Raw genomic sequence first — 26,872 nt, forward strand, 5'->3', positions numbered from 1 at the left:
CCCGTTACAGGCCAACCCATAACTTAGTAGAGACATGGCGATGCCAATCCAGCATACTAAAAAGATTAGCAGCGGAATAGTAGTGATAGAGATTGGGAAGGCCTAGACCCCCGCGTATTTTTGGGCGATACAAAACAGACTTTGCTAAATGGGGCTGCTTATGGGCCCAAATAAATTGACTAAGAAGCGAGGAGAAATAAGACAGGGGCACCGCAACCGAAAGGCCTTAAAAAGGTATAATAGTCTGGGAAGGATGTTCATTTTAAAAATAGAACAGCTGCCGAACCAGGTGAAGGTGCCCCTGTGCCATCTCAGCAAGTCCGCCTCAATCTTCCTAAAGTGTCACTGTCGTTTAAATTTTTTTGTAGAAATCAATAGTACAGGCGATGTTAAGAAACTTTGTAATTTGGTTTATTAGCCGAAAAGTGCATTTTTATCATGAAAAAGCAGTTTGAAGCTCTTCTTCCTGTCTTCGTGGTTCTCTTATGGAGAGGGGAGGGGTTGAGGGAGATGAGGCACCAAAACAGGACAACAAAGAGTTAATTTACAGTTACATCAACGGGCCATCTTTGACCTCTGAATAGCAGCTTTTACACAGGTCCCACTGTGTAATCCTTTGTTCTTTGTTGCCCACTAATCTCCCTCCTCCCCCCTTCCATAGGTTACACAGGGCGACTGATGTAAAAGAGTTAAGATTTCCTGATGAGCAGTGAATGAGAGAGGAGGGAGGGGGAGGGGGGACATGGGGAAAGTCTTTTAGAATGTAGATAATGCCATATTTGCCTAATAAACCCAATTACAAAGTTTTTTAAAATCACCTGGACTATTGATTTCTGCAATACGACAGTGACACTTATGGGTGGGAAGTTCACTTTAAATAAGTCAGAGGGGGAAGGTGTAAGTTGGACCCCCCAGGTAAGACAGGGAAATGCGTGACCAGCAAAAGGGAAAGTAAGACTCATCTAAGTAGGCAACTTAGTGCTTCTAACTTCGGTAGGTTTATCTTATATTGAGAAAGGGCTTATAACCTCGATAGTTGAGAGAGAAGATTTGGAAGGAAGACAGATGGCTGCGGAAGAAAAGAAGGTTGTCTGCGTAGGCCGCGACCTTATGATCACTATAACCCACCTTGACCCCAGAGATATCTTGATTCTGACACACATGACGAAGGAAGGGTTCGAGCATCAGGATGAAGGTGAGAGGGGAAAGGGGGCAGTCCCGTCTCGTCCAATTAGAAATAGGGAATGAAGACGAGAGAAGGCCGTTGACAGACCTGGGCCGAAGGGTGTGAAAATAAAGATCCGACCCATGCCAGCATATGGGGCCTAAGGGCAAGGTGCTGAAGCGTGGCAAAGAGGAAAGACCAACTGACTCTGTCAAAGACCTTCTCTGCGTTGGTGGAGTGCAGCATAGTCGGAAGAGCTTTGGAACAAACATAATAATGTTAATGGCTCTAGTAGTTGTGTCTTGCGCTTCACACAGGGGCATGAAGCCAACCTGATCTAAATGTACAGTGGTTTGCAATAAATTAGAATATCAACAAAGTTTTTTCTTTTTCAGTAATTCAATTCAAAAAGTGACCTCATAAATTCTATAGAGTCATTACATACAGAGTGAATTTTTCAAGCTTTTATTTCTGTTAAAGTTGATTATGGATTACAGTCAAGAACACCAAAAGTCAGTATTTCATAAATTAGAATAATTTAAGCCAAAACACCTGCAGTGGCTTCCTAAGTGTTTATAAGGGTAGCTTCACAAGTACCGTATCGCTGCGTTAATAACGCTGCGATTCGGCTAGGTCCTGGCAGATCACTTTCACTACATACACACAGGGGTCTGAACGACCGCTGCGTGTATGTAATTCTGCCGGCTGCTTAACCCCTTCAGCTCCCGCCCGGCTCCCGCTCCCACTCCGCTGTATACATTACCTGTCCTCGCTGCACGGGGTCCCGGCGTACTGCTCTCCCGCCCGGCCAATCAGTGGCTGCGGCAGGGCAACACACTGGCCGGGACCCCGTGCGGCGAGGACAGGTAATGTATACAGAGCGGCAGCTGAACGGGTTAAGCGTCCGGCAGAATTACATACACGCAGCGGTCGTTCAGACCGCTGCGTGTATGTAGTGAAAGTGATCTGCCAGGACCTAGCCGACTCGCAGCGTTAAATCAGCGATACGGTACATGTGAAGCTACACTAAAAGGTCCCCGTTCCAGTTCAGTATGCAACACAATCATGGGGAAGACTGCTGACTTGACAGATGTCCAGAAGGCAGTCATTCACACACACACTCCACAAGGAGGGTAAGCCACAAAAGTTAATTGCTAAAGAAGCTGGCTGTTCTCAGAGTGCTGTATCAAAGCATATTAATGGAAAGTTGAGTGGAAGGAAAAAGTGTGGTAGAAAAAGGTGCACAAGCAACCGGGAGAACCGCAGTCTTAACTGGATTGTATTGAAAATGCCATTCAAAAATTTGGGAGAGATTCACAGAGTGGACGGCTGCTGGAGTCAGTGCTTCAAAAGTCACATGCACATACAGTCGTCTGCAGGACATCGGCTACTAGTGGTGCATCCCATGTGTCACTCCTGACCAAGATACAAGGCCAGAAGTGTCTTATCTGGGCCAAGGAGAAGAACTGGACTGCTGATCAGTGGTCCAAGGGGCTGATTTCAGATGAAAGTAAATGTTGCATTTCCTTTGGAAATCTCGGTCCCAGAGTCTGGAGGAAGAGTGGAGAGGCACAATCTAAGCTGCTTGAGGTCTAGTGTGAAGTTTCTACAATCAGTGATAGTTTGGGGAGCCATGTCATCTGCTGGGTAGAATCACTGGGTTTTATCAGCACCAAAGTCACTGCTGCCGTCTACCAGGACATTTTAGAGCACTCCATGCTTCCCTCTGCTGAAAAGATTTTTGGAGATGGAATTTTCATCTTCCAGCAGGATTTGGCACCTGTCCACACGGCCAAAAGTACCAATACCTGGTTTACTAACCACAGCATCACTGTGCTTGATTGGCCAGCAAACTCACCAGACCTTAACCCCACAGATAATTTATGGGGTATTGCCAAGAGGAAGATGAAAGACACCAGACCCAACCATGCAGACGAACTGAAGGCCGCTATCAAAGCAACATTGGCTTCACTAACCCCTCTGCGGTGCCATCAGCTGATCGCCTCCTTGCCACGCCGCATTGATGCCGTCATTCATGCAAAAGGTGCACCAAGTATTGAGGGCATTTGGTCGACATTTCTGTGTTAAAATCATTTTTGTTCTGTTGGTTTTATATAATATTGAAATTTTCTGAAATACTAACTTTTGGTTTTTTCTTGGCTGTAATCCATAATCATTAACTTTAACAGAAATAAACGCTTGAAAAAAGTTCACTCTGTATGTAATGACTTTATAGAATATATGAGGTCACTTTTTGAATTGAATTACTGGAAAGAAAAAACTTTTTGTTGATATTCTAATTTATTGCAAACCACTCTATAATGGGTTGGAGAAGAGGGGTGAGGTGGGCGGCAAGGATTTTGGAAAAGAACTTAAGATCAAGATTCAGGAGGAAAATAGGGCGATAATTTTGACATTGGGAGGGATCTTTGCGGTCCTTGGGGATGACAGTAATGTGTGCTCAGAGAGAATCTAGGGGAAAAGAAGAACCTGTAGAGAGAATTAAAAGCTGACAGAAAATGATCGCGAAGGAGAGGGTCAGATGTTTAATAATAGAATAGAGTGAGCCCGTCAGGACCTGGGGCCTTGCCCGAAGGAGAGGACTTGATCGCCCAATTCCATTCCAAAAAGGTGATGGGGGATTCGAGCAAGGAAGTATCTCCTCCGGCAAGGTGTGAAGGCCAGAACTGGAAAGGTAAGAGGAGATAGAAGAAGGAAGGGACCCTGAGTTGGGAGAGGTTAACGCTGGCGACAGACCGTAGAGACCCTCAAAGTAAGAGCAAAAGGTGTCTGCAATTTGGGATGAGAGACAATTTGGTACCTGAGGACGAATAGACATGGGGGAATAAATGAGCTTTCTCTAGACTGAGAGCACGAGCTAAAGTCTTGCTTGTTACCAAACTCAAAATAATGACGACAAGAGAGGCCCTGGTGTCAGCAAAGGTAAGATCTCGCAAGTTTCCACGTAGAGCGGCCAACTCAGCACTTGTTGCTAGCGCAAGGGTCCTCTTGTGTTGCTTATCCAGGTCCGCAATCTGCGAGACCAATGACAATATCTTAGTCGAACGCTCCTTCTTGAGACGTGAAGCTAACTTAATGAGCGTGCCCCTGATGTAGCATTTATGTGCCTACCAGACCACCAGAGGGGAAGAGTTGGGAGTAATATTGGAAGAGAAGTAAGAGGACAGTTCTGTCCTAAGTTCGGCAAGAAACCCTGGGTCTCTCAAGAGGGTCTAATTCAGGCACCAGCACCAAGATCTGGGTTGAGAGGGGTTGAAAGACAAAGAAAGGGACATCAGTGCGTGGTCGGAGAAAGAAATTGGATCAATGGAGGCAGTGAGGACATGGTTTAGATGGATGTGAGAAAGAAACATATAATCGAAACTGGAGTAAAGATTATGAGAATGTGAAAAGAAGGTATATGGGGAGATTTATCAAACATGGTGTAAAGTGAAACTGGCTCAGTTGCCCCTAGCAACCAATTAGATTCCACCTTTCATTTTCCAAAGAGTCTGTGAGGAATGAAAGGTGGAATCTGGTTGCTAGGGGCAACTGAACCAGTTTCACTTTACACTATGTTTGATTATCTCGAGGATAGGAAAGTCGCCAGACATCCATTAATTGAAAAGTGTGTAAAGAATGCTTGGTGTAGAGAAGATAAAGAAAGAGAATAGTGACCAGAAGAGGAGTCTAGTAAGGGGTCAAGAGTCATGTTGAGATCTCCACCGAAGACGACCAAGCCCTCAAGAAAGTCCTCGACCTCAGAGAGACAGCGATTTAAGAAGGCTGGTTGACCAACATTAGGAAGATAAACCGTACCAAAAGTACAGAGGGTGCCAGCCATCTTACCCTTCACAAAGAGATACCGTCCTTCTGAGTCCGACCTCTGATCTAAGAACTCCCATGGAGCTGGCAAACAGAATAGACACTCCCTTGGTTTTGGAGTCTGGGGAGCAGCTATGAAAGACCTCTGGGAAGTTACGCATCTGCATCTGATCCTTGCTCAAGTGTGATTCTTGGATAAAGGCCAACGAGGCACGTTTAGCCAGAAAAGATGCAAAAGGGAAGAACGTTTCTCAGGTAGGTTCAGGCCCTGTGCATTAAAGGCGTTATCCAGCGCTACAAAAACATGGCCACTTTTCCCCCTCTCTTGTCTCCAGATTGAGTGGGGTTTAACACTCCGTTCCATTGAAGTAAATGGAGCTTAATTGCAAACCACACCTGAACTGGAGACAAGAGAGGGGGGAAAGTGGCCATGTTTTTGTAGTGCTGGATAACCCCTTTAACCCTTAGAGCAGGGTTACTCAACCTGCGATACGCGTACCCCAGGGGGTACGCGCCGCAGGCTGAGGGGATACGCTGCTCTCATATCCTTCCCCCAGCAGCAGCTCAGCAGCGTTCTGTGGGGAACGGGGCTTGGTAAGGCTGCTGGGGGAAGGATGAAGTCGGAGGATTGTGTAGCAGCGTCCAGCCGGGGGCTCCAGGAGGATATGCGGCAGTCTGGGGACGAGCCTGGGGGCGGAGAAGAGATGCGGCGGCGGCAGGCTGATGTCTCCGGAGGCGGCCGCCAAAGAAAGTGGCGAGGGGGGTAGTGGTGCGTGAGGCCATCCCGCCCGGTCAGGGAAACAGGTCAGCGAATCTTTCCTCCACCTCCTCTCTCCCCCCTCATCCGTTCTCTTGTCCTCTCCCCATCAGTTGCTCTTTCTCTCCTCCTCTCTCCCCCCTCACCCCCTTGACCTTCTCTCTCTTCCTCTCCCATTACCTCCTCTCTCCTCCATCACCTCCTCTCTCCCCCTCACCCCTTTTTCCTCCTCTCTCCCCCTTACCCCCTCTATCCTCCACTCCCCCATAACCTCCTCTTTCCTCCCCCCTTCACCTCATCTACCCTCTTTACCTCCTCTCTCTTCCTCTTTCCCCTTCACTTCCTCTCTCCCCCTCTTTCCTTCTCTTCCCCCTCGGACCTCACTCTACAGCGCCAGGCCTGGACATGATTTTTCCCATGGCTCAGAGGCTGGAGAAGGGAGGAAGACCCGCTCCATGCCCAGATTATGCGAGTACGACTTTTTTGTGTTATGGTGGACGTGGGGGGAGTTGAACAGTGGGTAATGCTATGGGGGCAGGGCCAGTATTATGTGTATCATCAGGGGGATCTGGGACGGATGGAGAAGAAAACATGGGGAGGTATCTGGCTACATGAGGACATATTTGGCTGCAATGGGGGGAGGTATCTGACTACATGGGGGAGGTATCTGGCTACATAGGAGGCATCTTGACAACATGGGGATATATCTGACTACATGGAGGAGGTATCTGGCTACATGAAGGGGTTCTCTAGCTACATGGGGGGAGTTTTCTGGCTGCAGGGTGACATGTCCAACTCCATGGGACAGATCTGGCAGCAAGAGGCATATCCAGCTTCAGAGAACAAATCCATCTGGAAGAGACATATCCACCTACAGGGGACATACCTTACCTAGCTACAGACAGCATCTGGCTGCAATGGGTATTCCTGACTCCATGGGACATACCTTGACATACCTAGCCAAAAGGGGTGTATGTGGCTGGAAAGGATGTATTTGGCTGCAAGGGACATATCTGGCTCCAGGGGCGTACTTAGCTGAAAGGGACATATCATGCTTACCTGCCCGCACTCCCACCTACTTCTCTGGCTCAAGGCTCACTGACAACCTGCTCAGTACGCTGTCCTGCTGCAGCCACTGATTGGCTGGGCGGGCCGTCAATGACCCACAAGACTGAAAAGCTAGTAGGAGTGCGGGCAGGTAAGTATGATCTGTTTAAGGCCAGGAAGCTAACTAGTTAAATAGGCAATGGCTACATTCTCGCAGTGGAATGAAAATCTGCTGTGAGAAGGCGGAGCCATAGGCCGTAACAGTAGATAGGCAATGTTATTGATGGCATCCTTGGGGGTACTCGGCTGGAGCAGCTTGTGACATGGGGGTACTTGGCTTGAAAAGCTTGAGAAACACTGCCTTAAAGGACCGGGCCAATTTAAATTTTTGCGTTTTTGTTTTTTCCTCCTTGTGTATATAAGGCCATAGCACTTGCATTTTTCCACCTAGAGACTCACATGAGCCCTTATTTTTGGCGCCACTAATTGTACTTTGCAATGACAGGCCCTGGGGTAAAACTGACTAGTTATCTATGTTTCTCAAGTCGTAACGATTACAACGATATGTTACAATAAAAGTTATACATGTATCTGATGGCCTGTAAAAAATTCAAACCATTGTTAACAAATATATGTTCCTTAAAATCGCTCCATTCCCAGGCTTATAGCGCTTTTATCCTTTGGTCTATGGGGCTGTGTGTGGTGTCATTTTTTTGCGCCATGATGTTTACTTTCTATCAGTACCAGTATCAGACTTTTTGATCGCTTTTTATTACAATTTTTCTGGAATTGATGCAACCAAAAATGTTCAGGCGATTACGCATGCGGCGATACCAAACATGTTTATTTATTTATTTTTATTTATAACATGGGAAAAGGGGGGTGATTCTGACTTTTATTAGGGAAGGGGGCTTTTTATTGATAACACTTTTCTTTTTCACTTATACTAGAAGCTCCCATGGGGTTAGGGATATTCCCCTGGGGTTAGGGTTATTCCCCCCCCCCCCCCCCCGGGGTTAGGGTTATTCCCCCCTGGGGTTAGGGTTGGGTTATTCCCCCCCTGGGGGACTTCTAGTATAAGTACACTGATCTCTCATTGAGATCTATGCTGCAATCAGACTGTGCCCGCTAATAGCCGCGGTCCCGGGCTACGAGCGGCACCCGGGAACGCAGCGGTTCAGAGCGCGGCCCCACTCTAAACACATACAGGTGGCCCTGGACGTACAGGTACGTCCAGGGTCGCCTAAGTGTTAAGAGAGAGAGACAGGAGAGATGCCATAGCTCAGGGAGGAGCAACCTAAGAAAAAAGCGGAAAGAGAAAGGGGACGAAAGGAGGGGGTGGGTGGGTGAAAACACCCAAACACTAGAGAGGTCAGGGACCAATAAGGCAGCCGACCGAGAACCTGTGCAGAAGATGTGGAGAGGGCGAAAGAGCTGACCAAGGGTCTCAGCCAAGGGGTGCAAACTTAATTATTATTGAGGCCTCACCTCAAGGGCCTCAAACTCAATTATTCTTATGGTCTCACCTCAAGGGCCTCAAACTTAGTTTTTGGAGAGCTCACCTCAAGGTCCTCAAACAGGATTTCCATGAGACCCACATGCCTTTATGTGTAATGAAGGGCATATGGAAGTGTCAGATGAGTTTCAAAATTTAAACAGGACGTGTCTGACCACATCACACACACACACACATTGACAGTTACGGGTGGCTGCTGTTTGATTTCCCCCTTGCTTATGCCATCTGTGGTTGTCATAGGCAACTACAGACTTAAAGTGGTGCAGGAAACATTTTTTGCTTACAATTTGGCTTTCTGGCGTTTTTTCCACTTGTGTTGTGTTATTGAGAGGCTGTGATAGTGGAGTAATACTGTGGTTTGAGCCAGTGTTGACTCATCTTCGGTTTCAATACTCGATCGAACTGTCAGGCATTATGGAGTATTCAAATCAAAAATCGAGCCTTCAAGTATTTTTGGTATTTTCTCATCTCTAGTAGGCAGGTTATACCCAAGAGGTGAGGAGCAGGAACAAGACGATTTGATGGTGGAGTCTGAAGGAGAAGATCAGGGACAAGAGGATGAGATGGTGGAGTCTGGAGGAGGGGAGCAAGAAGAGATAGAGATGGGGGAGTCTGGAGAAGAGCAGCAAGGAGCAAGAGGATCAGATGGGGAAGTCTGGAGGAGAGGAGCAGGAATAAGAGGATCAGATGGTGGAGTCTGGAGGAGAGCAGCAGGAATAAGAGGATCAGATGGTGGAGTCAGGAGGAGAAGAGCAGGAATAAGAGGATCAGATGGTGGAGTCTGGAGGAGAGCAGCAGGAATAAGAGGATCAGATGGTGGAGTCTGGAGGAGAGCAGCAGGAATAAGAGGATCAGATGGTGGAGTCAGGAGGAGAGGAGCAGGAAGAGGAAGATGAGACGGTGGAGTCTAAAGGAGAGTAGCAGGAACAAGAGGATCAGATTGGGGGGTCTGGTCTGAAGTAGAGTTTTTCTGTGACATTGATGTCCATGTAAACAAAAAAACGACAAAGGATGACCTGGAGATTGTGCTCACCACCAGAAATATTGTAGAAACAGATGTTCACACGAAATGCGATTTATTCAGTCCAATAGTAACGCGTTTCAGGGCTATGACGCCCCTTCGTCAGATTAAGGACAGACATAGTATGCTCATGACACAGAGATGGCAGCAGAGAACACTTTGTCAGACTGGAAAGAATACATCTCTTCAGGCACAGTCTTTATGTAGTCCCCTCTGGGACAGGCGAGAGTGGCGGCGGCTCCTTGTATAAGGAGCCCGGTCTGGACCTGTTGTGAAGACTGCTGCTCCCCCGATCCCCGGGAGGTGTGTTGGACACATCATTACATGTGCTGGTGGGTGTTGTGGCTCTAATTCTACAACCCCAAAAGGCGAGCAGTGATTTCACATTTATCTTTGATCACTATTTAGATCCAGAGGTACTATTCTATGAGGCGCTCTGCCTTTGTTTTTGTTCTTTGTTTCTAATTGATGTCCATGTGTCACTGTCAGAAGAAGGCATGCCGAACATAAAAGGAGTTCTTTATTGTAAGTGCTTTGAGAGTATGGATGATGGTGTTGTGGGGAACTTACTTCAAAAGGTATCAGCGTCCTGAATGTTTTTTTTTAGCTTAATAAGATGATTTTTTTGCAGTCTTGAGAGTCTCCAGATGAATGGTTGCTTCAGGGATTTATTCTCGTTGTCAGATTTAAACTGGAGAAGGATTCTTCACTCCCTAATTGTCTCTCTCCATCCCCAGGATTACACAATAGTGAAGACATGGGGGGAGGGTGTGGCCTTCCCCCAGGAGTCAGGAGGGTGGAGCAGGGCCTGGGGCCCCATCACGGAGCCTCCATCACTGATACATGAGCAGAAGATCCTAGAACTCACCCACAGGATGACTGAGCTGCTGACTGGAGAGGTGACACTGGGGAATGCTGGGAGATCATAGAGTAATCCAGGAGGCAGCAGGCTGGGGGGGATGACTGTGTGATCATTGTGTGTGTCAGGTTCCTATAAGGTGTCAGGATGTGGCCGTCTATTTCTCCATGGAGGAGTGGGAGTATGTAGAAGGACACAAGGATCTGTACCGGGGGGAGCAGCCGCTCATGATGGAGGATCAGCCGCCCGGCCTCACAGCACAAGGTAAGAGGAGACCTTCCTGATGCTAGAGAGCAGGGGGGAGGGGCCCCTACATCCTCCTCCTCCTCCCATTCTCCTTCTCCTCCCCCCATTCTCCTCCTCCCATCCTCATCCTCCTCCCATCATCCTCCTCCTCCCATCTTTCTACTCCTCCTGATGACATGTAGCAGTGTATAATGGACAGTCTCCCTGTGTGTTCCCTACAGATGGAGGCAGTGACAGGAATCCACCAGAGAGGTGTCCCCGTCCTCTGTATTCCCAGGACTGTCCAGAGGGAAATGTCCCAGCAGACAATCAGCAGGTAGATGAGGCTGATGCTATAGCACTATATCTCTATAGCGCCCCCCGCTGGTGGTTTTTGCTCCTGCACTCATCGATGTGATGAGGCTGATAGATACATTTTGCTGGTTTCTTATGTTGATGTGTTAGATTTTCCCTCCTGTCTGCTGGATTGTACTGAATTGTTCTATATGTCCCATCAGGGGGGAGATCAGGTGACTAATATTAAAGTGGAGGATGAAGCAGAAGAAGAGAGGATGAGGGGCGATCCCAAATGTATGAGTGAGGTGAAGGAGGAGATGCCGGGAGCTGCTATACCAGGTAGGGGAGGATGGAGTTACACAGGGATATAACAGGGGGCTCCACCTTACAGCTACATTACAGCTGTGGCTGGCACTAGCACTTAATTTATTATAGTTTATACCCGGAAACGGCTGTAATCCATGGCTGAGATCTGTACCCGTTCTAGATGTCATTTTTTGTGCATGTTTTACGTTCGTAAATCCATACGAGTACGCCTCTTAGTATATGTGGCTTGGGGGGGGATTTATGAGTACACCTCTTAGTATATCTGGTGTGGGGGGGGGCTTTATGCGAGTCCACCGCTAAGTATATCCGTCGGAGGTGGGGGGGGGTCCATATGAGTACGCCACTTGGTAAATCCGGCTGGGGGGGGGCCTTCATATGAGTACACCTCTTGGTATATCAGGCGGGGAGGCAAAACAACAGTGGTAAGGTATGGAACTAAAGCACAGTTTCTTCTAAACTACAAATGGCGGCCTCTAGTGGTCAAATCATAAAATATCAGGATCCTGACATTATTCCCTCCTTAACAGCGGCCTCTGGACTGTGCATGACTTGGTTAATCTGGGTATCTCTTGTGAAATTCCTTAATCAGCCTAGGAGCATTGATATTGGCCAAAGGTTCCCATGAATTTTCCTCTGGCCCATATCCTTGCTATTTAATCAGGCACTGCAACCGATTTCTGAAAATCCTGGAGTCCATGATCTTCTCAACGGTATAATGTTCTTGTCCATCAACTTCGATTGGATCAGGGAGAGACACAAGGCGACCTGGAAATGGATTAATAACTGGTTTTAGAAGAGGTACGTGGAAAACTGGATAAATTCTCATCGTCCTGGGAAACTTGAGGCGAAAGGCTACTGAGCTTATTTGTCCAATAATCTTTAATGGACCAATAAATCTTTGACCCAATTTAGCTGAGGGTAAAAGGAGGTTTAGACTCTTAGTGGAGAGCCATACTTCATCCCCCACCTTGAAGTTTGGAGATGGTCTGCGAGACTTATAAGCTGCTTCTTTGTATCTTTTTTGGGCGATCCCTAACGTGTCCTTTAGCACTTCCAGATTCTGATGAAATGATTGTATGTTGTCAGAGACTGCAGGGATAGAAGTTTCTCTTGGAAAATTAGGAAGGATACTTGGGTGGTAACCCAAATTGGCAAAAAATGGTGTCTGTTTGGTGGAGGCATTCTGAGAATTATTATAAGAAAATTCTGCCAAAGGATGCAAATCAACCCAGTCATCCTGTAAATAGCATATGTAGCATTGAAGATATTGCTCCAGGGTCTGGTTTGTACGCTCTGTTTGCCCATTAGACTGGGGATGAAAAGCAGATAACAAATTAACATCAATGTCCAGCGCTAAGCAAAAATTCCTTCAAAATCTTGAGGTAAATTGTACTCTGCGTTAGGAAACAACCTCCTCAGGTACTCCATGAAGGCAAAATACATTCTGAATGACGAGATCAGCAGTTTCTTCAGTACTACAGAACCCAGCGCATGGGATGAAATGTGCCACATTTGTGAACCGATCAACAACACTAAGATGGAATTCTTTCCTTTGGAGACTGGTAGGTCAACAATAAAGTCCATTGAGATAGATCTCCAAGGATGAGATGGAATTGACGGAGACTGCAACAGTCCCATAGGTGAGGCACAGGGAGTCTTGCATCTGGCACGTGCTACAGGAGGAAACATATTTCTTTACATCTCTAATAATTGGGCCACCAAAAGAAACATGACAAAAGTTCTTGTGTCTTCTGAATACCTTTGTGACCTGCTAATCTGGAATCTTGAATTAGTTTTAACACCTTCAATCTGGCAGATTCTGGAACATAAATGCAGTGCTTGTATGTCCACACTCTATACCACATCATCTGGTGGATTCTGAAGAACTGGGTCTGTCTCATATGCTTCTCTTATCTCTTCAAGCAAGTTCTTGTTGTGAATTACCCCAAGGAATTTGGATTCAGAAAGGATGGTTGTTGGTTGTGTTGCCATGGAAGAATCGTTAGAGAACAGTCTAGATAAGGCATCAGCTTTACCATTTCGTGAACCAGGCTGGTAGGAGATCACAAATTTGAATCGATTAAGAAACAAACTCTACCGTACTTGGCGAGGAGACAAACATTTGGCAGATCTGATGAATTCAAGATTACGATGGTCAGTCAGAACCACTATTTGCTGTGCTGCTCCTTCTAAATGATGTCTCCATTCTTAGGAGGCAGTAATGATAGCTAGAAGTTCTTTGTTCCCCGCATCATAATTCCTCTCTGAAGAAGTCAGTCTACGAGAGAAGTAAGCATAAGGATGTAACAAGTCCTTATCTCCTGTTCTTTGGGATAGAATACCGCCTATTTCAGAAGCATCCACTTCAACAATAAAAGCATATTCAAGGTCAGGATGAATTAGTAGAGGAGCTGTGGTAAAGCTGGTCTTTAGACTGGTAAAAGCATTCTGAGCCTCAGGAGACCAAACAAAGCGATCACGCTCCAGCGTGTCATTAACTTCTTAAATGCTGCAATCGCAGCGTAGCCGCGGTGTTTAAGTGTGACAGGGAGAGTCCCCTGTCACTTACCGATCGGGACCCCCGCAGTGTGACTGCGAGGGTCCTGATCGTTAAAACGGACCGCCGGAGGTCTCTTACCTGCCTCCGTGTGGTCCGATCTGCTCCCTGAGCCTATGGCATAGCAATGATCAGTGGGGAAATAAAAGTAATTTATGTAAAAGTCCCCTAATTTATGTAAAAGTCACTAATACACTATCCAAAAGGCCCTCCCCCAATAAAATTTGAAATCGCCCCCCTTTCCCATTCTATAAATACAACATATAAAAATAAATAAACATATAATATACCGTAGCGTGCGTAATTGTCCGATCTATTAAAATATAACAAGCATCATTGTGAACGGTGAACTGCGTAGACAAAAAGAGGGAAAAAAGTGGGCGGATTACAAATTGTTACATTATACATTAAAAAAAATTAATAATGATCAAAACGTCCGATCTTCACAAATGTGGTATTAATAAAAACTAGAGATCATGGCGGAAAAAATTACATCTCATACAGCCCCGTAGGTGAACATTAGAGAATCTGTGTAAACCTGCATATGGTTGTGTTCGGGCTGACCTATAGAATAATGGTATCATGTCGCTTTTACCATATAGTGCATTACGTAGACACAGGAACCCCCCAAACGTTACCATATTGCATTCTTTTTTTACAATTTCACCTATTTATATCTTCATAAAGAATAACTTTGGGGGTTCCATCATACATGTTATGGTAAAATGAAAGACACCATTACAAAGTACAACTATTCCTGTAACAAACAAGCACTTACATGGCCCTGTAGATAGAAAACTGAAAGTGCTAGAGCTCTTAGGGGAGGAGGGAAAAACGAAAACGCAAAGATCAAAATTTGGGCGGTCCACTGGGTCATTTTGGGCCTGGTCCTCAAAGGGTTAAAGATGTCATTGATAAAATGCTGGAATGTTGCTGGAGCGTTACAGAGTCTGAACGGCATTACAAAATATTCAAAATGTCCATAACATGATCGGAATGCTGCCTTCCATTCATCACCTGCTTTAATCCGCACCAAGTTATAGGCACGCCTTGATCTAGGTGAAAATCTTTGCATGACAAACTCTGTCCAGTAACTCAGGAATCATTGGCAGTGGGTAATGATTCTTTATGGTAACCTTATTTAGTTCTCTGTAGTCCACACAAGGTCTTAAGCTGCCATCCTTCTTTTTAACAAAAAAATATAGGTGCCCCTGCCGGGGAAGTAGATGATCGGATGAAGCCTTTAGCTAAACTCTCATCAATGTATTCTTTAATGCCTTCTGTTCTGGTTCAGCCATCAGGTAAATGCTTCCAAAGGGTATAATTGCGCCAGAAAGTAGTTCAATGGGACAGTCATAGGGTCGATGTGGAGGCAGTTTGTCGGCATTCTTTTGGTCACATACTTCTGCAAATTTAGCATATATAGATAGTAGTTTAGATGATAATTCAGGTTCTTCTGTCACACTGTTGTTTTGGTACGTTCTCCAGTAGAAAGGACACTTGTTTGCATTCCCAGTTAATTGTGGGGTTTTAAGCTTTCAACCATGGAAGTCCCAAGGTAATAGGAAAATGTGGAGAAGAAATAAGTAAGAAAGAGAAGACCTCGTGATGATTAGGTTCCATAATTATTTCTAGTGGTACGGTCTCTCGGTCCACTGGGCCTGAACTTGGTGGAGATCCATCAACAGTTTCCATAAGAATGGGTCTCTTTTGAAATCTTACTCCCTGTTTCTTCTCAAAAGGAATGTCCATAAAGTTCCCATTAGCTCCAGAATCCAACATGGCAGAGGTGGAAATCCACTAAGAATCAATCCGAAACTTCATGTGCAAAAAGCAGTGTGAATTTTTGTCTTCTTTTCTAATATTTGGTGCTATAGAATAGATGGGGCAGATGACTGCATTCACTAGTGGCACAGGTTCTGAGGAAACTGACTCATCTTCAGAAAGATCAGGATCTGTTATTACTGCCACCGGCTTGGACAGTTGCTAAGGAAATGGTCAGGTTTACCACAAAAAAAGCACTGGTTATCCCGAACGTTCTCTCCTATCAGCACTCTCACGCTTCTGCATACTGTCACTCTGCATAGGTTCAGTGTCAGGTTCATGATGACTCTTTGTCTCAAAGTCTTTAGAGGTAGCAGGAGCTGATAGATAACGGTTGCTATTGCGTATCCAGGTAGAACCCCACTTTTCTTGTCTGCGTCCTGATAATCGAGTCAATTCAGATACAATGGTGTACAAAATCATCAAAATTCAATGGGACATCTGCACGTGCTAACTCATCATCAGTGTATTAGACAGTCCATTTTTAAAGAGAGCCAGTTTTGCAGTATTATTCCACTCAGTATCTATGACCCACCTTCTGAATTCTGTGGCATATTCCGCAACAGAGCACCTGCCCTCAGACAGAGCAATAATGTTGCTTCTGCTGTAGCGGATCAGTTGGGGGTCATCAAATACTTGACTCATGGCAGCCAGGAAGGCATCCAGATCATCAAGACAAGCATCGTTGGTCTCAGTAAGGGGGTTTGCCCAGGCCACAGCCTTATGTGTCAGTAGCATGATAATACAGAGCACCTTTGATTTATTAGTAGGGAAGTGAGTAGTATGTGCACCAAAGTATAACTTGCATTGGTTAATAAATCCTCGGTTCTTGTCACGGTCCCCACAAAACCTGAATGGTGGAAGTGGCAGAGTAGATGAAGGTGCTGGAACCACAGCTCGTTCCCTAAGTTCCCGGATCTGCTCTGTATGTTGAGTCACAATGTTTCGTAAGTCCTGTGTAGCTTGTCCAAAAATTTGAACATTATGAGATGTCTGATTCTCAAAAGCCAAATACTTTCTTAAAAGTTTGCATCTCTGCATAGATGTAAGTCAACAATTCATACGAGTACACCTCTTAGTATATCCGGGGGGGGGGGGGGGCTTCATACTAATACCCCTTTTAGTATATCCAGGGGGGGGGGCTTCATACGAGTACACCTCTTAGTATATCCAGGGGGGAAAGGGGGCTCCATACGAGTACACCTCTTAGTATATCTGGGGGGGTGAGTGTCTGCTTTAGGCTATGATCACATCACGTTTTCGACCCCACGTTGGGAATCTATGGTAAAAGGAAGCTGATGTGCGTCCGACAGCCCCAGTGACTTGGATGGGCAGGATGGAGTCCCGATTCCCGACCTGTGGCCAAAAGCGTGATGTAAACATAACCTTACACTTCTCCTCTTCCTGGGGCCGGTTTGGTGTCCGTGTTTCCACAAGAAGAGAAACAATAAATCTATTTATAATCCTAACAGGGAATCCCAGCAAGGACCCTGAGGGAAGCGTCATGGTGTCAAGGAATTGTACTGAGGAAGATGAAGGTGTCCTGCTGCACTCCTCCGTATCCAGCCATCTAGGACCGGACAGGACACGGCTGTCATATCCTCCTCCTCAGCTGGAGGAACCTTCTCCTCACCCGTCACACATGGTCACCACGGGGAGAGGTCTATCATATCATCCTGCTCAGCTGGAGAAATCTTCTCCTCACCCATCACACATGGTCACCACAGGGACCGGGCTATGCTATCCTCCTCCTCAGTTGGAGGACCCTCCTCTTTACCCATCACACATGGTCACCACAAGTTCCGGTTCAGAAGGGGAGAAGATGTTTCAGTGGGATGGATGTGGTATAGAATTTACAAAAACTTCCCCTCTTTTTATACACAGACAAATACAGGCAGGGGAGAAACAAAAAATCTCTTCATTCAGTGCTGGAGGCGGCACAGAGTCTTCAGATCTTGTTATTCCGGTTAAAATTCACATAGGAGAGAAGCCGTATATGTGTTCAGAATGTGGGAAAAGTTTTAGCAAAAAGTCAGACCTTTTTACACATGTGCGAATACACACAGGAGAGAGGCCATATGCATGTTCAGAATGTGGGAAATGCTTTACTAGTAAAGCAAGCCTTACTATACATGAGAGAGTTCACACAGGAGAGAAGCCATATTCATGTTCAGAATGTAAGAAATGTTTTGCAGATAAATCAAGTCTTGCTAAACATAAGCGAATTCACACAGGAGAAAGGCCACATTCATGTCTAGAATGTGGGAAAGCTTTTATTACTAAATACAAACTTAGGGATCATCAGAAAATTCACACTAGAGTTAAGCCATATTCATGCTCAGAATGTGGGAAAGGTTTTTTACAGCGATCAAGTGTTATTAAACATCAGCGAGTTCACACAGAAGGAAAACCATTTTCATGCTCGCAATGTGGAAAATCCTTTATAAACAAATCAAGTTTTGATAAACATAAGAGAAGTCACACAGATCTACCATATCCTACACCTCAGCTGGAGGAACCTTCTCACCCATCACACATGGTCACCACAGGAACCGGGCTGTCTTATCCTCCTCCTAAGCTGGAGGAACCTTCTCACCAATCACACATTGTTACCACAGGGACCGGGCTATCATATCCTCCTCAGCTGGAGGAACCTTCTCCTCACCCATCACACATGGTCACCACAGGGACAGGTCTATCCTATTCTCCTCCTCAGCTGGAGAAACCTTCTCCTTGCCCATCACACATCATTACCACAGGGACAGGTCTATCCTATCCTCCTAAGCTAGAAGAACCTTCTACTCCCCCATCACATATTGTTACCACAGGGACCGGGCTATCATATCCTCCTCAGCTGCAGGAACCTTCTCACCCATCACACATTGTCACCACAGGGAGAGGTCTATCCTATCCTCCTCCTCAGCTGGAGGAACCTTCTCCTCACCCATCACACATGGTCACCACAGGGGGAGGGCTATCCTATCCTCACCCATCACACATGGTCATCGCAGGGATCGGGCTATCATATCCTCAGCTGGAGGAACCTTCTCCTTGCCCATCACACATTGTCACCACAGAGAGAGTTCTATCCTATCCTCCTAAGCTGAAGGAACCTCCTCACCCATCACACATGGTCACCACAGTGACCGGGCTATCATATCCTCAGCTGGAGGAACCTTCTCACCCATCACACATTGTCACCACAGGGAGAGGTCTATCCTATCGTCAGCTGGAGGAACCTTCCTCTCACCCATCACACATTGTCACCTCAAGTGTCCACTCAGAAAAGGAGGAGATGTTTCAGTGGGAAGGATGTGGTATAGAATTTACAAAAACTTCCCCTCTTTTTACACACAGACAAATACAGGCAGGGGGAGATTCGAAATTCTGTTCATTCAGTGCTGGAGGCGGCACAGAGACTTCAGATCTTGTAATGCAGGTTAAAAATCACATAGAGAAGCCGTATATGTGTTCAGAATGTGGGAAAAGTTTGAGGGAAAAATCTGAGTTTTTTAGACATATGCGAATACACACAGGAGAGAAGCCGTATTCATGTTCAGAATGTGGGAAATGCTTTGCTGATAAAGCAAAGCTTATTATACACGAGAGAGTTCACACAGGAGAGAAGCCATATTCATGTTCAGAATGTGAGAAATGTTTTGCAGATAAATCAAGCCTTGCTAAACATAAGCGAATTCACACAGGAGAAAGGCCACATACATGTCCAGAATGTGGGAAAGCTTTTATTACTAAATACAAACTTAGGGATCATCAGAAAATTCACACAGGAGAGAGGCCGTATTCATGCTCAGAATGTGGGAAAGGTTTTTTGGAGAGAAGACTTGTTATTAAACATCAGCGAGTTCACACAGGAGTGAAACCATTTTCATGCTCACAGTGTGGAAAATGCTTTATAGACAAGCCAAGTCTCGATAGACATAGGAGAAGTCATACAGGGGAGAGGCCGTATTCATGTTCAGAATGTGCTAAATGTTTTGCTACAAGTAGTACACTGAACGCCCATCAGCGTCTTCACATAGGAAAGAAACCGTTTTCATGTTCAGAATGTGAGAAATGTTTTATGAGTAATGCAGACCTTGTTAGACATATGACAAGTCACACTGGGGAAAAACCATATCCATGTTCAGAATGTGGAAAATGTTTTACAGGTAAATCAAATCTTGTAACACATGAGAGAATTCACACTGGAGAGAAGCCATATACATGTCCAGAATGTGGGAAATGTTTTGCAGACCAATCAAGGCTCAATAGACATAAGAAAAGTCACTCGGGGGAGAAACCGCATGCCTGTTTAGAATGCAAAAAGTGTTTTTCAAATAAATCAGATGTGCGTAGACATCAGAGAGTTCACACAGGAGAGAAGCCATATTCTTGTACCGAATGTGGGAAATGTTTTTCAAATGCATCTTACTTTATTAAACATAAGAGAACTCACACAGAGAAGAAGTCGTATTTATGTTCAGAATGTGGAAAATGTTTTACTACTAAACAAAAACTTAGAGATCATCAGAAAATTCACACAGCGGAGGAGCCATTATAATGCTCAATTAGAAATGATTTATAGATATATCACATCTTTTTAGGCATTAGTCACACAGGAGGAAGCTGTATTTGTGTTCAGAATGTGTGGAATGTTTTACTGAATGATACCTTATCAGATGTTATCACAGCCACTGGTATAGATGGCGTCTGCCTGGAGCTTCTATGACACCAGCGGATCCTAGGCCCTGTCATCTATACATCGATAGTACAAGTACACATATTGGATACCATGTAATATATCTTACCATACGAAAATGCCTCCTCCTGTTATCAAGCAATTCGGCTACACTCTCATCCACTGTAAAAGTCAGCTCAGGAATCCGGTTTCTTCTCTGGTTACGACCTGTAGCAGCTCAGGGATCAGATGTATAGTGGCCTCATGTAGACGCAGGACGGCTTCTCCTTAGGACAGGCGCCTCACACCCTGGTGCCTGTCACTAAGTTCTCTCCACGTGTAACATAAATTCTTGTAATAAATTCTTTATGATAACTCTGTGTGATTGTTCATATCTGCTGAATGGTTTCCTACCTATAAGGAGTCATCTGTGCGTCCTCGCGGCAGCAACGTCTCATCCCATGGTGGAGACTGTCTGACCTGGTGTCACCGTATGACCGCAGAATGGAAGGAACGGAGCCGTCCAACTACCGTGCACAGCTGTGACACCCCAGGGGATGGGGCCGGTACTATTAGTGATTATATATATATATTTATCCTGGGGTGATCACACAGATGGGGCCGGTACTATTAGTGATATAGATATATATACAAACACACACACTACCATTCAAAAGTTTGGGGTCACATTGAAATGTCCTTATTTTTGAAGGAATTGTACTTTTCAATGAAGATAACTTTAAACTACTCCTAACTTTGCTAATGTGGTAAATGACTATTCTAGCTGCAAATGTCTGGTTTTTGGTGCAATATCTACATAGGTGTATAGAGGCCCATTTCCAGCAACTATCACTCCAGTCTTCTAATGGTACAATGGTTTGCTCATTGGCTCAGAAGGCTAATTGATGATTAGAAAACCCTTGTGCAATCATGTTCACACATCTGAAAACAGTCTAGCTCGTTACAGAAGCTACAAAACTGACCTTCCTCCTCAGCCTTCCAGATTGAGTTTCTGGAGCATCACATTTGTGGGGTCAATTAAATGCTCAAAATGGCCAGAAAAAGAGAACTTTTATCTGAAACTCGACAGTCTATTCTTGTTCTTAGAAATGAAGGCTATTCCATGCGAGAAATTGCAAAGAAATTGAAGAAGAAGAAATGAAAAGATGCTGGAAGAATGCCTGACGCCATCTGTTAAGCATGGTGGAGGTAATGTGATGGTCTGGGGTTGCTTTGGTGCTGGTAGGGTGGGAGATTTGTACAGGGTAAAAGGGATTCTGAATGAAGGCTAGCACTGTGCACCGCCATGCCATACCCAGTGGACAGCGCTTGGTTGGAGCCAATTTCATCCTACAACAGGACAATGACCCTAAACACACCTCCAATTTGTGCAAGAACTATTTCCAGCAGAAGCAGCAGCTGGTATTCTATCGGTAATGGAGTGGCCAGCGCAGTCACCGGATCTGAACCCCATTGAGCTGTTGTGGGAGCAGCTGGACCGTATGGTACGCCAGAAGTGCCCATCCAACCAATCCAACTTGTGGGAGCTGCTTCTAGAAGCGTGGGGGGCAATTTCTCCAGCTTACCCCAACAGATTAATAGCTAGAATGCCAAAGGTGTGCAATGCTGGAATTGCTGCAAAAGGAGGATTCTGGGACGGAAGCAAAGTGTGATGGAAGAACAATGTTATTTCACATACAAATCATTATTTCTAACCTTGTCAATGTCTTAACTTTATTTTCTATTCATTTCACAACATATGGTGGTAAATAAGTGTGACTTTTCATGGAAAACACAAAATTGTTTGGGTGACCCCAAACTTTTGAACGGTACTGTAATATATACACACTCACCGGCCACTTTATTAGGTACACCATGCTAGTAACGGGTTGGACCCCCTTTTGCCTTCAGAACTGCCTCAATTCTTTGCGGGATAGATTCAACAAGGTGCTGGAAGCTTCCTCAGAGATTTTGGTCCATAGTGACATGATGACATCACACAGTTGCCGCAGATTTGTCGGCTGCACATCCATGATGCGAATCTCCCGTTCCACCACATCCCAAAGATGCTCTATTGGATTGAGATCTGGTGACTGTGGAGGCCATTGGAGTACAGTGACCTCATTGTCATGTGCAAGAAACCAGTCTGAGATGATTCTAGCTTTATGACATGGCGCATTATCCTGCTGAAAGTAGCCATCAGATGTTGGGTCCATTGTGGTCATAAAGGGATGGACATGGTCAGCAACAATACTCAGGTAGGCTGTGGCGTTGCAACAATGCTCAATTGGTACCAAGGGGCCCAAAGAGTGCCAAGAAAATATTCCCCACACCATGACACCACCACCACCAGCCTGAACCGTTGATACAAGGTAGGATGGATCCATGCTTTCATGTTGTTGATGCCAAATTCTGACCCTACCATCCGAATGTCGCAGCAGAAATCGAGACTCATCAGACCAGGCAACGTTTTTCCAATCTTCTACTGTCCAATTTCGATGAGCTTGTGCAAATTGTAGCCTCAGTTTCCTGTTCTTAGCTGAAAGGAGTGACACCCGGTGTGGTCTTCTGCTGCTGTAGCCCATCTGCCTCAGAGTTGGCTGTACTGTGCGTTCAGAGATGCTCTTCTGCCTACCTTGGTTGTAACGGTTGGCTATTTGAGTCACTGTTGCCTTTCTATCAGCTCGAACCAGTCTGCCCATTCTCCTCTGGCATCAACAAGGCATTTCCGCCCACAGAACTGCCGCTCACTGGATGTTTTTTCTTTTTCGGACCATTCTCTGTAAACCCTAGAGATGGTTGTGCGTGAAAATCCCAGTAGATCAGCAGTTTCTGAAATACTCAGACCAGCCCTTCTGGCACCAACAACCATGCCACGTTCAAAGGCCTCAAATCACCTTTCTTCCCCATACTGATGCTCGGTTTGAACTGCAGGAGATTGTCTTAACCATGTCTACATGCCTAAATGCACTGAGTTGCCGCCATGTGATTGGCTGATTAGAAATTAAGTGGTAACGTGCAGTTGGACAGGTGTACCTAATAAAGTGGCCGGTGAGTGTATATATACATACACAGGTAGGATATATATATAGTAGGTTCGACAGGAGCATGAACAGAACCGGTCCCGTCGCACGTTCCATTTGGCACCCACTTTCCAGAGGCCAGTGTCTCCTGTGAACCTGTCAACTCCTGAAGAACCTATGCAGGTGGAGACAGTACGACTGACTCCTAAAGAGAGAACTCTTTGTCGGGAGCAGAACCTTTGTCTTTACCGCGCCACTCCCGATCACTTCCGCCTGAACTGTCCTCAGTGCCCACAGCGCTCGGGAAACTCCCGCATCTAGGTACGGTAGGAGAGGCCTCCTTAAGTGTGAATACTTCCTCCCCACGGCTGTCCTCACCTGTTACCATCCTGACTCCATCTGGACAGTGCTTTCAGTCGACTGCCTTCCTTGATTCCAGCTCAGCAGGCAATTTCATCACAGCATCCCTGGTCAAAGACTGGCATTTACCAGTGACTCAGCTCTCCAGATCCCTGTCCATTGCCTCAGTCACTGGCAAGAAGCTCAGTGAGACTGTCTTGTTTCAGACTAAGCCAGTGACTCTTCAAGTGGGGGCGCTACACACTGAGAAGATCACCTATGTGTTGCCCAGTTCTTCCTCGGCCATATTGTTGGGTCTTCCTTGGCTGCAACTTCATGCCCCCAACCTGGATTGGAACACCGGGAAATCTTGCGATGGGGTCCAGATTGCCCAAGCCGCTGTCTAAAGACCCTTCAGATGCTGCCTTCTTCTTCACTGCCAAATATCTCCAAGATACTTACTGGTCTACCGGCCGAGTACCAAGATTTGGCGGACGTGTTCTCAGAAAAGGAGGCTGACACACTACCACCTCATTGGCCGTATGATTGCCCCATTGACCTCCCTCCGGGTGCTACGCCTCCTCGGGGTAGAGTGTATCCGCTTTTGGTCCCAGAGACTGAAGCCATGGCCGCCTATATCAAGGAGAATTTGCTGAAGGGCTTCATCCGTAAGTCCACTTCTCCAGCTGCCGCCAGGTTCTTCTCTGTCCAGAAGAAGGATGGGTCCCTTGGTCCCTGTATCGACTATAGGGGACTAAATAAAGTGACAGTGAAGAACCACTACCCCTTACCCCTGATATCAGAGTTAATCAATAGTCTCCAGGGACCTCGAGTCTTCACCAAACTGGACCTCAGGGGAGCTTACAACCTGATCAGGATTCATGAGGGCGACGAATGGAAGACCGCCTTCAACACCAGAGACGGGCACTTCGAGTGTTTGGTCATGCCATTTGGTCTGTACAATGCCCCTGCCGTCTTCCAAGAATTTGTCAACAATATATTTCGGGACCTCCTCTATGTCTGTGTCATCATATACCTGGACGACATCCTGATCTACTCCCCTGATTTACAGACCCATGTGAGACAAGTTCGACAGGTGTTGCGACGCTTGAGAGCCAACCATCTGTATGCCAAGTTGGAGAAGTGTCTGTTCCACCAGTCCAGCCTTCCGTTCCTGGGGTACATAGCTTCGAGCCTCGGTCTACAGATGGATCCGGCTAAGCTGTCGGCAGTACTTCAGTGGCCACGCCCCATTGGACTTCGTACCATAAAAAGGTTCCTGGGGTTCACAAATTATTATCGGCAATTTATCCCCCATTTCTCCACCCTGGTTCGCTGATTGTGGCCCTTACCAAAAAGGGAGCTGATCCCAGGCGATGGTCGACCGAGAAGCTTTCTCCAGTTTGAAGTCTGCTTTTGCTTCTGCGCCTGTTCTAGTGCGTCCAAATCCAGCCAGATCATTCTTCTTGGAGGTGGACGCTTCCTCAGTGGGGGCAAGAGCTGTGCTTACCCAGAAGGATTGCACTGAAAAGACAAGGTCCTGTGATTTCTTTTTCAAAACCTTCTCCCCCGCAGAACGTAACTATACCATTGGGGATGGCGAACTGTTGGCTATTAAGTTGGCTCTAGAGGAATGGCGCCACCTCTTGGAGGGAGCTAATCTATACAGATAATAAGAACCTTCTGTACCTCCAGACAGCACAGCGCCTCAATCCTCGACAGGCCAGGTAGTCGCTTTTCTTCTCCAGTTTTTTTTTTTTATTCAAATCTTTATTTTTACAAGTTCATATAAAAAAAGCCAGAATTATTTACTCACCGATAATTCGTTTTTCATGAGTCCATCATGACAGCACCACCTGGAGATTGATCCCCATTAGTCCTAATAGGAACAGGAAGCACAAGAGGTTAAAAGGAGCCCCTCCCCGCTTCACCCTCAGTGTTTATCAATTACTATTTACATAGCACCAATGCCAATATAACACTAAGGGAGGGTAATAAATGGGGTGCTGTCATGATGGACTCATGAAAAACGAATTATCGGTGAGTAAATAATTCTGGCTTTTCAGAGCGTCCAGTCATGACAGCACCACCTGGAGACATACCAGATAATCCATTTAGGGAGGGACTACAGCATGCAGCACTTTTCGTCCGAAGGATAGATCTTGAGACGAGGCCACATTTAGTTTGTAGTGACGATAAAAGGTATGTGGTGATGACCACGTTGCCGCCCTGCAGATCTGCTCAAGTGAGGCTGCAGCTTTTTCTGCCCAGGAGACCGATACTGCTCTGGTGGAATGAGCTTTAAGTTTGTCAGGAGCTTCTTTACCGGAAGATTTATAGGCTTCTGATATGGCGGATTTCATCCACCTGGCTATGGATGCTTTAGAAGCCTTTTTACCTCTATTCGGACCCTGGAACTGTAGGAGTAGATTCGAGTCTTTTCTCCAATCTTCAGTAGCTTGAAGATAGGCAATTACTGCTCTGCGAACATCCAGAGTGTGGAGGCGAGCTTCTTTAGCGTTCTTAGGCGGATCGCAGAATGAAGGGAGAACTATATCTTGTGATCGGTGGAAATCTGTGACAACTTTGGGTAAAAAGGAAGGGTTTAGTTTGAGGATTACCCTATCCTCTAGGACAGTTAGGTATGGTTGCTCTATAGAGAGTGCTTGTAGTTCCCAGACTCTCCTTGCAGAAGTAATTGCAATTAGAAATACAGTTTTTATAGTCAAAAATTTTGTAGACAATTCACTAAGAGGCTCAAAGGGTTGCTGAGTCAAAGCTTGAAGTACCAGGTTGAGGTCCCAAGGAGGAGTAAGGTTGGAAATCTTGGGTTTTAGCCTCGATACGGCCCGAAAAAACCTCTTGACCCACCTATGGTCTGCAATAGGGGAGTCAAAAAAACATCCTAACGCTGATACTTGTACCTTAAGCGTACTTAGTGAAAGTCCTTTGTCAAGACCTGCTTGGAGAAAATCCAAGATTTGGGGTATATTTGGCTTGAGAGGATCGGGAGTTGCTTCTTTACACCATGAGCAAAATCTCCTCCAATATTTAAGGTAAATCGAAGAGGTGACTTCTTTTTTACTCTTCAACATGGTATCAATTACCTTCGAGGAAAGGCCTTTACGGGTCAGGAAGGACTTTTAAATAGCCATGCTGCAAGATGGAGTTGTTGTATCCCTTGGTGATTGAGAGGGCCCTGGACGAGGAGATCTGTCCTTTGTGGCAGTCTGATGGGACCTTCTACTGCTAGTCTTTTTAACAGGCAAAACCAGCTCCTTTTTGGCCAGACTGGAGCGACAAAGATCACTTGTGTTTGGCTTATCAGGATCTTTTGAAGGGCCTTCCCTAGCAGGGGAAACGGAGGGAATGCGTACGCCAGATGGAACGACCATGGTTGTATTAGAGCATC

At 45.9% G+C, this 26,872-nt stretch overlaps 1 protein-coding gene across 1 annotated transcript in view; it reads left to right on the top strand.

Moving 5' to 3' along the window:
• LOC138794566 (zinc finger protein 585B-like) overlaps positions 1-20,447 on the top strand; it is a 32,744-nt gene extending 12,297 nt beyond the window's left edge. The window contains exons 3-7 of the mRNA XM_069973311.1: positions 10,069-10,230; positions 10,319-10,454; positions 10,658-10,752; positions 10,934-11,051; positions 16,893-20,447. Of these exons, the coding sequence (XP_069829412.1) occupies positions 10,069-10,230; positions 10,319-10,454; positions 10,658-10,752; positions 10,934-11,051; positions 16,893-19,981 (3,600 nt within the window). The 3' untranslated portion in view covers positions 19,982-20,447. The remainder of the gene's footprint in view (positions 1-10,068; positions 10,231-10,318; positions 10,455-10,657; positions 10,753-10,933; positions 11,052-16,892) is intronic.
• The last annotated feature ends 6,425 nt before the right edge of the window (positions 20,448-26,872 follow it).

Source organism: Dendropsophus ebraccatus, chromosome 6, assembly GCF_027789765.1.
Source record: "Dendropsophus ebraccatus isolate aDenEbr1 chromosome 6, aDenEbr1.pat, whole genome shotgun sequence".
In the NCBI taxonomy this organism is placed as follows: Eukaryota; Metazoa; Chordata; class Amphibia; order Anura; family Hylidae; genus Dendropsophus; species Dendropsophus ebraccatus.